General features: G+C 37.1%; 1 protein-coding gene across 1 annotated transcript; it reads right to left on the bottom strand.

Annotated features, from left to right (window-relative positions):
• Positions 1-11,961: 11,961 nt before the first annotated feature.
• On the bottom strand, positions 11,962-13,642 carry LOC105783689 (aspartic proteinase CDR1). The gene is made up of 2 exons (XM_052627050.1): positions 12,888-13,642; positions 11,962-12,853 (listed from the first exon to the last, which is right to left on the bottom strand). Exons 1-2 carry the CDS (start codon positions 13,562-13,564, stop codon positions 12,238-12,240), a joined length of 1,293 nt encoding a protein of 430 aa, XP_052483010.1. The 5' UTR covers positions 13,565-13,642; the 3' UTR covers positions 11,962-12,237.
• Positions 13,643-14,199: the final 557 nt, after the last annotated feature.

The following is a 14,199-nucleotide window of genomic DNA, read 5'->3' as shown; positions in this document are numbered from 1 at the left end:
GCTCCTACTCCAGAGTTACTGACATCGGTGTCCAAATAAAAAACAAGCTGGAAATTCGGTAGGGCAAGGACGGGAGTAGATCTAAGGGTTATTTTTAAAGTGGTGAAGGCATTGTCAACTTGTGGAATCCAATTCCATTCCCCTTTCTCCAGCAAGTCAGTGAGTGGTCTTTCTATCGTGCCATAGTCTTTAATGAATCTTCAGTAATACCCTGAAAGACCAAGGAACCTCCTGAGTTCTTTAACACACTGAGGAGTCAGCCAATTCATAATGCTAGTAACCTTGTTTTGGTCCATTGCCATCTTCCCTTGAGATATAACATGCCCCAAGTATTCAATTCGAGTAGCCCCAAAATGACATTTACTTTATTTGGCATATAACTATTGGTTTATTAAAACCTCAAAAACTATCATGAGATGTCTCAAATGATCTTGCCAAGAAGAGGAAAAAATAATGATGTCATCAAAGAAAACAAGTACAAAATTCCTTAGTCGAGGTTTAAAAATTGAATTCATCAAATCTTGGAACATGGAGGGGGCATTTTTCAAGCTGAAAGGCATGACTAAAAATTCATAGTGTCCATCGTGCATTAAAAAGGCTATTTTATGGATGTCAGGCTCCTACATTCGAATTTGGTGGTAACTGAAATGAAAGTCTAGCTTGGAAAAAATCCTAGCCTACCTAAGTTCATCAAGAGCTCTTCTATTACAGGAATAGGAAATTTATCTTTAATTGTTAACTGGTTTAATTGTCAATAACCCACACACAGTCGCCATCCTCCATTTTTTTTAACCATGACTATAGGGGATGCAAAGAAGTTGTTGGAGTCCCTAATGATCCATGTTTGAAACATTTCATGGACCAACCTTTCCATTTCTATTTTTTGAATGGCAGGGTACCTATATGGTCTTATTTTAACCACAACTGATTCATCTTTCAAGGGTATTTTATGGTCTTGTAGCCGAGAAGGTGGGAGACATTTTGGTTCTTGAAAAACATCATCATAGGTTTGCAATATAGTCTAGAGCTCTTGGTTGAAACTAGCATTAGTTGCCATCAAACTAGCCTGTACCGTGTCTGTGATAACCATAGCATATAAGCCCTGTCTTTTCCCCAACATAGTCAAACATTTGGTAGATTGATTGTCTCCCAGTAACTAGATGCGACTTGGTTGTATTCCTTCCAATAAACACTGCTAACCATTGTAAATAAATTTCATTGTCAGGGAACTAAATTCCCAAGTGATGGGTCCCAAGGTCTAGAGCCATTATACCCCTAAGACTAAATCACAACCCCCTAATGGTACTACTAGGAAATCGGTCTGGAAGCTAGCAGTAAATGTAAACCACAATAATTCATTACAAACCTCACTGGTTGACAAGATAACCCCATTAGCAATAGTTACCTTCAATTTATCCTTAAGAGAAATCAGTAGAGCCAACTTACTTACAAGTTTAGCACTTATAAAATTATAGGCGCTTCCTAAATCAACAAGGAGAATAACCTTGGTGTTCTCAACATTGGTAGCCACCATCATAGTTTGGACACCTCACAAACCCTGAAGTGCATGGAAGGATAATACCGGCTCGGTGGGTACAACGTTATCAACTGGTGTTTCCTCAGACCTGATGACCTCTTCTTGGTTCAAGCTACACTCTTCCTCTATTTCCTCTGTGCATGGATCCAACATTAACTAATAAAGCTGGAACTTAATGCACTTATGTCCCACATTATACTTAGCATTACACCAAAAGCAAAGATAATTCTTTTTCCTATCTTGGGTTTCAGTTGAAGAGAGGGATCTAGGAGGCCCTCTATGATGGTTCCTTGATCCTCCAAAATTGTTGTTCTAAGTTCCTGAATTAGCAATTGCTGACTTGGCCCCTAACCCACCAAAACCACTGTTGACACCATTTTTTGGATGAAAAACGGGGTCGTCTTGGGTTTTGAAAAATGAAAACAAAAACGGGAGCCACCACCAATCATTTTTTGGTGAGGTGTGATCGGGCCACCTCGAAAAATGGTTGTTTTTAATAAATAACTTAATTTTATAAAAACAACGGTTTTGGTCTACGAAATTTAGAAAAATGAGTTCGGGAGTCGGTTACGTACGAGGAAGGATTAGCACCCTCGTAACGCCCAAAAATTGGTACCTAGTAGATTAATTAATGTCTTGATGTCGAGAATTGAAAACTTTGAAAAATTTTAAAAAATACGATCCCTTGTATTAAACATTAAAAATTTTGGGAAAAGAAGCATATTTTACGTTAATCGAGAAAGAGAATCGTATCCAGTAAGTTAGGACACAATATCTCGAATTCCCAATACAAAAAAAATGCTTATTTAAAAAGTATTTTTAGCTATCTCGGATTTGAAAGCGAGATCACAACCAGTAAGTTAGGATGCGATTCTTTTTTTAATCCCGAGATCATTTAAAACTTGAGTTTGAAAAGATTCGTGTATTTAGATTTATTGTGAAAATCGAGACCCAATAAGTTAGGGTACGACATTCTCAAATCTAAACACGAGATTTTGCTTATTCAAATATCGTAATTTATGCATTGAAATGAATTAATCTAACATGAAATAATAAAACACGATGTTAATACTCATAACAAGACGATATTGAATACAATAGTGCAAAAATAATACGAACAATTGCAACAAAAATAAGATAAATACAAAGTATAAATCAATAACATACTAAATAGCAATGTATACAAGCAAATAAAATTAAAGCATTCATTCAAATCAATAATGAAAATGAAATAAATAAATAAATGAATAAGAATAAAAAAGTAAAAGATATATGTGTGTGCATAAAATTATGAAAATGTAAAAATCTATGTACGTGAAAATATATGTAAATATGTATGTGTACATTTATGTATATGTATAAAGTTATGAAATATATAAAATATAAAGGTAGGTATATGTATATATTTTTTATAAAAATAAAAACGTACATATATATTATGTGCATGTATGCATTATAAAGTATATAAAAGTATATGTATACAAGGATATATAAATAAATAAGATATAAAGTATATAAGTATATATTTATGAAAATTAAAAAAATATATATATATATATATATATATATATATATATATATATATATATAGACATGCAGCTATATACATAAAATAATAAAAGGTAAATATGTATATATATTCATAAAAATAAAATATGTGTATTCGTATGTTAAAGTATAAAGTACAAATAATATATATCTAAGTAGATATACATATGTAAGTAAACTTGAAAGTTATATGTGTACACATACTATAAAAATATGAATGTATATATATAAACTATAGAATGTATTAAAGTGTAAGTATGTATATAGGTATGTACACATATAACATAATCTAAAAACAGTGTAAATGAGTAAACAATAAAGGCAAATAATAAAAATAAAAGCAATAATGATAATAATAATAATGGTAATAAAACTAATTACTTTCAAAAAATAAAAAAACAATAAAAAAAGGGACTAAATTAAAAAGCAAAGCAAAATCCCAGGGGAGAAAAGTAAAAAAGAAAAAACTAAAGCAGGGACCAGATTGGAGGGAAGCACAGAAGCAGCAGGACTGAAAGGGTAAATAGACCCTCAGTCCAAAACATGCGGATCCTTGGGGTCCATCGGGTCGACGCGCGGGTCGAGCTCAATACGGCGCCGTTTTGGAGCCACTGATCAGACTCCAAACGGCATCGTTTCAGACATCACATAAGGACCAAAAAAACCTAATCTGATAGCCTCCACTTCATTTTTTTAAACAAAACAAAAAAGCAAAAATGAAAGAAACATAAAAAGGAAACAGAGAGCCCGAATGCTCTCCTCCCTGCGCCTCTCTCGGCCCCTTAAGCTCAGGCCACCATCTCTGCCCCCATGGCCAATGGCCGGGGTTGCGCGAGAACGGCCCCTAGGCCTCCCCTTTTGCGGCATCCCTGAAGGCTAAGCCTTCTCAACCGTGAGACCAAAAGGAAAAGGGATGAAACGCCCCTTTTTGCTCGACTCCGATGACGGCAAAGGCGGGGTTCCGACACCAGCTCGTCAAAGCGGTAAGGTATTTACTCCTTTCCTTTTCAATTCTGTTTTCTTTGTTGAACAATTGCAGAAAAAAATAAACAATAAATAAAAATTAAAGTAAATAAGAACACAAGGACAGAGAAGAATAAACTGGAGTCAACCTTTTTTATCTGTTTTTCCTTTTTTGAATTCAAAACGCTGTAAAATAAAAAAAAAGTAAAGAGATATTGTTTGGCTTTTATAGCCAATTTACATTGTATTTGATTGTATTTTGCTGTCCTGCACTATCTATTGCGTGCTCCTGCTTTCTTTCCTGTCGTTCTTGCAGGTGTTGATGAAGCTAGTAGCGGTGGGTGGCGATGGGACAAGGCGAGCGGTGATAGCAGAGGGATGGGCGCGACACTAGGCTTGGCTAGGGTTTCCATTTTCTGAAACCCTAGTCTGACTGGGTTCTGGGCCTGTTGGGCTTATTGGGCCGTTTGGGCTCTACTAATTGGGCCCGGGCAATAACTGGGCTGTACAACCACTATAATGAGTTGCTAAACTAACAATAACAGGTCCCTTAGAGAAGTTGGATCCTGAAACTGGTAACAGGACAGCTTTAGAAGATGTGTTCTATCCAGACAATAATCTCTTCTTCGTGGGGCTGCTAAGAATATTCTCGACTTGCCTTGCAATAAAAAATCATTCCACTATACATTTAGGTTTAAAAAGTTACAGGTATTAGCTGATTTCTACCTTAAGGTTACTTATAAAAATGCTTAGTGCATACTGTTAGGGTAATTAAAGTTGATTTAACAGGATAATGAAGGCATCATGGTATTGATCTATAGTCCCTACTTGTCTTAAAGTTACCAAATCTGTCATCGGGTTCTGATAAACACCAAATCCAAACCTTTCCTTCAAGTTTTGTGCATAGGATTCCCAAGTAAGCATATGAAACCCACCCTGTCTTTGGCAAAAAAATGATGCTAGTCAAGAGCCTTACCTTCTAGGTGAAGCATCACTGTTGTGACACGAGTGTTCGGTGGAATCTCATCTGTTTCGAAATATTGTTCCATTTTAGCCTACTATCCCCTGAAATCTGTGCTGTCGAGCCATGGACACTCCAATTTGTAGGGTCTAGCTACTGTATCCATCACACCTATTCTCTAGGGTCCAATGAAGTCACCTGCGTCCACGAGAAGAGGTATGGTCATTGACTCCTTAGGAGGAAAATCTGGTGGAACTCCTCCCAAAACCCATTTCCCCTTATCTGCTAAATAACTAGCTCCCAAAAAACTCACGAGTGCACCTAAATACTGTTCAAATAAGGGTTGAACCTCTGACTTGAACTCTCCTCGCAACTCTTCTTTAAACTTTGTCAGTCGATTTTCCAAACGATTATCCCATTGAGAAACCTCTGTTTGAGGCTTGAGCATATCATGTTGAATACTAGTAACATCCTTTTGCAAATGTGTGGTAATCTCATCCCTGTTCATGAGGTCGTCAAGCTCTGATACCTTGTTACGAGATAGAATCCTAGTTGTATCGAAGAAAGAGAGAATGAAACAGAGAATAGTTTAGAGAAGAGAAAATAGGGCAAAACTTCAGTCCAAAATCATATTATGCATGCTTTTCATTGCTCATTTTGAAAATATAACGACTCAGAGAAAGAGAGAGGAGCATGGTACAAAGTTGTCAATTCAATTATGGAAAGTTGTCCCTCTAAGCTCATTGTTTCATTAAAACGGTTACAACAACCCTTATGAAAAAATACGTCATTTTTACTTCCTTCACCAAAACTCCCCGTTTAACTAAAGTAAAATAAAACTCAACGTTTTAAATTAAAGCGCAACAAAAAATACTAAAATTTAAAACAACATTTTATCCCTTAACAGTCAGATGCCCATGTGCTCAAAGCCAATCTTCCTAAACTTAAGAAAGAGGAAATTGAATATGAAAAGGAGCTTCAAATAAGCATCGAAAGGAATGTGGGGAAGGAAAAGAAGAACGTGTTATGATATTCAAAAGAAGTATTTTTATTATTGAACACATATCAACATACTTACAGTACTCATATTTATAGTAGTAGGCTTATATCAGACTAACCATCTAACTAACTATTAACAACTGATAACTAACTGTTAATTAGTTTACTAACATTCTCCTAGTTCTCTTTGTTTGAAAAACATTCATTAGTAGTACAAACTTGCAGACTTTGTCGAAACTCAGCAAACTTCTTCGGTGGAACAGCCTTGGTGAGAACATCAGCAATTTGACTTGCTGATGGAACAAAACGAACCTGAAAAGTACCATCCAGAACTTTTTCTCGAATGAAGTGGTGATCAATCTCCACATGTTTTATTCGAGCATGGTGAGTTGGATTTGCAGCCATGCTAACGGTAGAAGTATTATCACACCACACAACTGGTACCTGACAGACTTCCATGCCAATCTCATCTAACAGCTGTTTAACCCAAAGTAACTCTGACACACAATTTGCCAAGCTTCGATACTCAGCTTCAGATGAAGACCTGGAGACCACTGCTTGCTTCTTGGAGCACCAGGCAACCGGATTTTGTCCCAAGTAAACTACATACCCAGAAGTAGACCTTCTATCATCAATAGAGGCGGCCTAGTCGGTATCAGAATAGCAGACTAACTGAAACTGCCATGGTTTGAAGCACAACCCATGACTCATAGTACCTATAAGATACTGTAGAACTCGCTTAACAGCCTTCCAATGAACCTTACTCGGAGCATTCATGTACTGACTTAACTTGTTAACCGAGAAGGCTATATTAGGCCGTGTAACACACAAATATTGAAGCATACCAACTGTGCTGCGATACAAATGAATATCAGCAAACAATGATTCACCATTTGAAGCAACAAGTTTCGAAGAACTCACCATAGGAGTAGGTGTAGATGACGCACCCAACATGTCTGTTTTAGTAAGAATTTCTGCAGCATATTTCTTCTAAGTCAGACATAAGCCTTGACTTGTGTGGTGAACCTCTATACCCAAAAAATAATTGAGCCTACCCATATCTTTAAGAGCAAACTTTTTATGCAATTTACATACCACCTTGTCAATTTCAGCAACTGAACTACCAGTCACCACTATATCATCCATGTATACCATAAGCAACACAAGATTATCAGCAGACCCTCGAATGAATAAAGAAGAGTAAGCTTGTAATGCTCGAAAACCAAGTTGATTCACAAGGTATTGTTTCAAAGTCTGAAACCATGCTCGAGGAGCTTGCTTAAGACCATACAAAGCCTTAGTCAAATGGCAGACCAGCTTCTGACCATTTGCACTGACAACTTCAAATCCTGGTGGTTACGCCATATAGATCTCTTCTGTCAAAATGCCATTGAGAAAGGCATTGTTCACATCAACTTGCCTTAAGGACCAGCGCTTTATAACTGCCATTGCAAGAACTGTTCGTATAGTAGTCGCCTTAACCACCGGACTAAACGTGTCTCTAAAATCAAAACCTGCATGTTGAGAAAACCCCTTTGCCACCAGTCTAGCCTTATATCTCTCAATCGTCCCATCAGTTTTATGCTTCACTTTAAACAGCCACTTACACCCTATGATTTTCCTATTAGCAGGCATATGGCAAAGTTCCCATGTCTTGTTGCGAATAAGAGCCTGCAACTCATTTTGAACAGCTCCTCTCCAACAATCATATTACATAGCATCATGAATATCAGTTGGTGAGTCATTCACCAAGCCATCAACCTTGCTCAAGTAGACCTTCGGTTTAAAAATTCTAACTTTGCTACGAGTAGTCATTGCATGAGTGTTGACTGGGAGATTCTGAAGTTCAGTAGACACGTGCCTTCGAGTAGATCTAGATGAATTTGAATCATACGAACTTGACTCAGCCTGTTCACGTGACACTTGTACTGCCTAACTTTGACTAGCAGTTGAGACACCTTGATTACAAGCCAATTGTACGTTCTGACTTTGACTAGAAGTCGAGACACCTTGATCACAAGCCACCTAGACATCCGGACTTTGCCTAAGAGTACGGTCCCCACTGGTTCCTCGACCTGTTGAATTCGGTTGTACCACGAGAAGCTTAGAACTCTTTTGAGTGGCATTAGGTATAGCTCCTGTCAATTTACAGTTGAGAGTTGAAAAAGGAAACTCATGCTCATGAAATGTGACATGTCGAGAGACATAAATTCTTCCATCAGCAACCTGACAACGGTACCCTTTCTAACTTGGAGAATATCCTAAGAACGTGCACGGCGTTGACCGATACTACAGCTTGGACGTGTTAAATGACCGAAGACTGGGAAAACAGAGACAACCAAATACTCTAAGGAACAAGTAGTTTGGTTTAGTCTGAAACAGTTTTTCATAGGGTGAAATGCCCAAGGGAGACGTAGGCAACTTGTTAATCAAATAAACCGCACTACTGAATGCATCATTCCAGTATGTGACTGGCATAGCTGCATGTGCCAACATGGACAACCCAACTTCAATAATCTGTCGATGATTATGCTCAACAAGACCATTTTGTTGTAAGGTATACGGGCAGGTAAACCGCTGGACAATTCCTTGCTGAGACACATACTGCTTCAAGGCACGAAACTCACCTCCACCATCTGTCTGTAAAATTTGAAGTTTACACCCCAAGACACGTCCAGCCTGGCGATGAAATAGTGGGAATACTGTAAGAACATCAGACTTTTTCTGCAAGAAATATAGCCAGGTATGCCTGGAGTAAGCATCAGTAAATGCGACATAATATCGAAATCCATTGGACACAACCGGAGCTGGCCCCCAGACATCTGCCACAATGAGCTATAAAATAGTAGTATAATCAGTCAAGGATTGAGAAAAAGGCTGCTTACGCTCTTTGCCCAAGTGACACGTAACACAACAAGAAACATTTTTATTAGTTTTAAATTGTATGTTACAATGATTTAAGGCCTTCTTGAGAGTTACATCACATGGATGACCTAATCTAGAATGCCACACAGTTAACGGGACCATTGTACTAGCAGTAAAACATTGAGAAGAACCATCAGCTGTCATTGGTGCACCCGAACCCTTTAAATGCAACTTGTATAGCCCGTCATGCACTGAACCACTTAGGAGAACTTGCTTTGTCTTGAGATCACGAACCTGACACTGAGTAGGATAAAACTCAACCATTACTTGATTATCCTTTGTGAATTTAGAAACAGATAGCAAATTCTTAGTAATACCAGGCACATGTAACAACGACTTCATATATAAAGGTCGAGATGAAGTAGACAATGTGGACTGACCCATAGAAAGAACTGGTAGAGCAGTACCATTGCCCACATACACTTTACCTGGACCGTTGTAAGCCAAAGGTTCACCTAAGGATGATGCTGAGTTCACCAGATGATGTGTAGCCCCAGAGTCGGGATACCACTATTATCTGCAACCGTTGCAGGATTTGCAACATAGGCTTGCGACATTAAAGCTGTAGTAGAAGACACACTGGGAGACATACCAGCATGTAATAAAGCAAATGCATCAAACGGGTTATTCCATTTGTTAGTTAAGACAGGTGGACACAACCAACTCGGTGATGGACTTTGACTAGGGCCATAAGCAGCAGGTACAGGTGTTGGCCATGATGTAGTTGTAGCACCATGTCCAAACACACTAAGATTTGCTTGAGGAACCATAGGAGGTCTAGAACCAATATTTTTATACGACGCATCAAATCGATGATAGCACCGATCAACAAGATGGCCTGATTTACCACATAGTTGACACTGTACACGGGATCCAAATGAGCGACCACGCCCTCTACTTCTACCATTTGATGAGGGACGATAGGTAGGTGCATTGACAGTCTCAGGCATCGAGGTTGACTCTTGATGAGATACAAGATTAGCAGAGCTAGGAGTTTCACGCACAATAACGTTTTGTCTGGCTTCAGCATCAAGCAAGATCGTGGTTACTCCTTGTATACTGTAAGGCACTTGACTAGCAGTAATAATAGCAATAACTGCTTCATAATCCGGTGGTAAACCATTAAGAATGGCAGTGATATACTCTTGATCACTAATTACCTCACCACAGCTAGCAAGACTATCACAATAGCTTTTAATTTTCATCAAGAAATCTTTCATGGACAACTCACCTTTCCGCTGAGAATGGAGAGCTCTACGATAAGACATCAATCGAGAGGTGGTTTTGCTATCGTACAAAGCAACAATTGCACTCCATATTTTGGCACAAGACTCCAATCCAATGAGATGCGGTAAAACAGCTGCACTGACAGATGACAACAGCCAATAAGCTAAAGCAAAATATTGCTGTTGAAATCTTGAAAACGCAAGATTATCCTGAAGACTTCCATCTTCACTCAGAACCTGTCGAGGAGGGGGAGTCGTACTGGAATCAAGAAACTGTTGTAGATTGTGAGTTTTAACAGCCAAAATCACCTGCTGACGCCATAGCAGGTAATTAGTATCATCAAACAAAATATTAATCTTCTTGGCAGCAACAAATCAACTGTCAACAGCAGCTTCAGAGATATGAGAAGCCATTCCAGGCGTATCAGAATGCACAGGAGACGGACTAGTAGGAAAAGCCATAAGAACACAGGCCCTCAAGGATCTACCAAAAAGAAAGAAAATCTGATACCATGTTATGATATTCAAAAGAAGTATTTTTATTATTGAACACATATTAACATACTTACAGTACTCATATTTATAGTAGTAGGCTTATATCAGACTAACCATCTAACTAACTATTAACAACTGATAACTAACTAACTGTTAATTAGTTATACTAACGGAACGAGATGTAGCGTCGCGTGGAGCGGAGCAGTGGCAAGTTCTCAAGATGATTCAAGTTGCCTAAGAATGCGAAGATGGATCAAGTTAAATCTTCCATGGAAAATGGGGTTACCATTGTTATTGTTCCTAAGGTGGAACTGAAGAAGCTTGACGTCAAAACCATTTAGATTTTTGGTTAAGATTTCTGAGAAAAAAATATCATTAGTTTAATGATATTTGAACAAAGTTGGTTACCATTACATAACAATGTTGGTCAAATGATGTAAAATTGTAATAAAAATTTCCATTGTTTTTCTTCTTTTTAATTCTTTATTTGAGCATTCTTTCGTAACCCTCCAAACTATACTGCGGCAATGAAAATGGATACAAATAAATAACTTGTTTCTTTGAAATTTTTAGAATTACAATCAAATTGAGATTATTTGTAAATTTTGAGATTTAATTTTTAAAATTATGACTAAATTGATACAATAAATAAAAGTTGATGGCTAAATTTTTATTATATCGATTTGTTTAACTGCCCCTAAACTTGTCATTTGTGATTTTAATGGGAATGATCAAAATGATCAAATTATGTAACATAAGTGCTTAAATTACAAACATTTTATTTTGGATGCCAAAATGAAATTTTTATAGTTGGATGACTATTTTTGTAGTTTACCCTTTAAATTTTAATATGAATTTTTTTATATATCAAAATATTAAATATATATTTTAAAAAGCTATTTGAACCCATCACTTTGAACAATTTTAGAGTTTAGCCTTTTATATATATAATTATATCATCTTCATAAGTGGCAAATTTATGTTATTTATCAATAAACGAATAACTAATCTTGCTGGGTAGCTTGAATAGAAATTGATTAGCCAGGCCCATCGTCAAGCTCCATTGAATTCGCTAAGTTGGGCCCGAACGTGTCAAAGAGACTAGATTTTATTAGTTACAAAAGGAAATTTCCTTTTTATTTCTTTCATTTATTTTTGTTAAAAGACTTTAACAAGATTATAGAAGTGCTCAAAAGCATCTTATACAATGCATAAATAACATGTAAGTTTAACCAGGAAAAGGTTAGTATTTGTTTCCAGGGCATCCCAAAAAATAAAAAGATAAGATGTTGGTAATGTCTCATATATGCCTGTAAACTGTTGTCTTTCATCTGAAGCAAAAATTCAGCAATTAAATTTTGCAGCAGCCAGAAACTTTTAGTTTCAGTACTAATTAGCCATAATATCATCTTGCAAGATGTTTTCATGTCACCGGTGGACTGACATGGATATTACAATTAAGCAAGAAAAGTATATAAGGTAGTGAGGAATTTAAAAAGCTGAGCGGGGTTTGGGATTTTTATTTAGTGATATTTATTCTAGTCCGTGGCCGCCGCCATGCATGCAATTGGAAACTAACAAATTTATTGGTTGGTACAATCTGTGGGAACAAAGGACACAGTCCACTTCTCAAGATCGTACTCCACCTGTAGATTGATTTGTGCAAAGTTTCCAAATATAGATAAGGGAAGGTCACTTGGAGTTGGAGCTATCAGCATACAAACCAAGTTGTCATCGAATTTAGCAAACGTGTTGACAGGTTGCAAACGAAGGTCGGCACCACTAAAATGGAACACCATTTCCGGGACGTTGATGTTAGTCTCTGACCCGTAACACAAGCTAAATGATTCTGAAGGAGATTGCACTGGATCTGCTCCAATGGCGTCTTTCACTATGGTCTCTAAGCTGCTATAGAAGCTCGATTCTAGGTATGTGAGTGTTGTTCCAGAATCGATTATGATATTCCCTTGGCTCGAACCTGCCTGTGCGGTCTTGTCTCCAATGCTAACACCTTCAAGACTAAGGTAGTAGTAGGTTTGAGGGGTTTTGGATACCAATGGAGTGGAAACGGCCCCAGGACGAGAAATTATTGCTTCTTGGCCGAACAGCAGTTTACTACTGGAACTCGCAGAGAGAGGAACCAAGCAGTAGGAAAATCTGTGATCAATTTGAGTGCTTATTTGAGAAACAAGTGACAAAAGGTAAATTCAGAAGCCCAAGTGCTGGTCTTGTTGGCCCTCCTCCCAGGCCAACAAGACCAGCACTTGGGCTTCTGAATTTACCTTGATTGTTGTGCCCACAACCGAAAATGGATGTTGGGAAAGCTGTTTTTTGACCATTGGAGTCGTCAAAAGTCAAGGTATCGGTGCTGAGGATTCCTTTCGTAAATGACTTGTCTCCATAGCTATACGAGTATTGACAGTCATTAACGTCGTTGGAGCACTGATACCGGGGAAGAGCTTGGCAACTATCGGAATCGCAAGGAATCTTTTTGTAGGTGGAAGATGCTTGAGGATCGAAAGGAGGAGAACCTTGTGGATAACATTGAGATTGAAGACATGGAACACATTGTATCCATATAAGGTCGCTTCCAGTGTCTGCAACGGCCATGTAGTCAACTGGTGGGGTTCCAAAGGAGAGTTTCATCAGATAAATACCTCCATTTGGAGTCACTGCAGATTGGATGGCGCTTTGATTAATCAAGGATTGGAAGTGTTTGAGACGGTCCATGGAATGGAGGGCATTTTTTCTTAGGATCTGTGATGAGGAGAGAGAAGCATTATAGAAAGGAGATATTGGCGAATCACGATGAATAAGCTCCACACTGAAACCCTTTGCTCCCATTACTGGCTGAACCACCAGGCTGGAGAATATTGCAGTAAGCACAAGAAAAAGTGGATTATGCATCATTTCGCCAAAAAGAAAAAAAGAAAAAAGAAAATACAAATCAAAGGATTATGAATAGATGATATGATGAATAAATTGGTTTGTTTGAGGATGTATTTATAGCATTTTATATATGCTTGTATTGGTAGTCTGAAATCGTTGCAGCAATTTCCTGTTACTTTCAAAGAGAAAAACAAAGAATTATCATTTCAGTGAAATATAATTTACAATATTTAATATACATTTGAAATATTATATTAACTATGGAATGATGATTATTATTGTAAAGACGAAATTCATTTATTTAATATTTCGTAATAACTTTATTATTAACTTAAATATAAAATAAATATTCATTTTGATTTTTAATTTTATTTGACAATAAATTTATTTCAAATTTATTTTACATATAATACAACTATGCATATATAAAAGAGAGGAAACATATTAAAAGAATAATACCTCATTCTTTAATTATAAACAAATTACAATAAAACAATTAAAGCTTTCGATCAATATACTTAAAAGGGAAAGAGAGATTGAAAATGAAATCAGAAAAGTAACTTATTTTTAAAAAGTAAATTGAAGTAACAATCAAAATCATTTGAAGTAAAAAATGTTATACATAAGAAGAGGAAGCAAGTAGCGGATTTTTCTTT

Source organism: Gossypium raimondii, chromosome 13 (genome assembly GCF_025698545.1).
Source record: "Gossypium raimondii isolate GPD5lz chromosome 13, ASM2569854v1, whole genome shotgun sequence".
Taxonomy (NCBI): Eukaryota; Viridiplantae; Streptophyta; class Magnoliopsida; order Malvales; family Malvaceae; genus Gossypium; species Gossypium raimondii.
The sequence above is the reverse complement of the archived record's forward strand: the minus strand, read 5'-3'. Positions and strand labels throughout refer to the sequence as shown.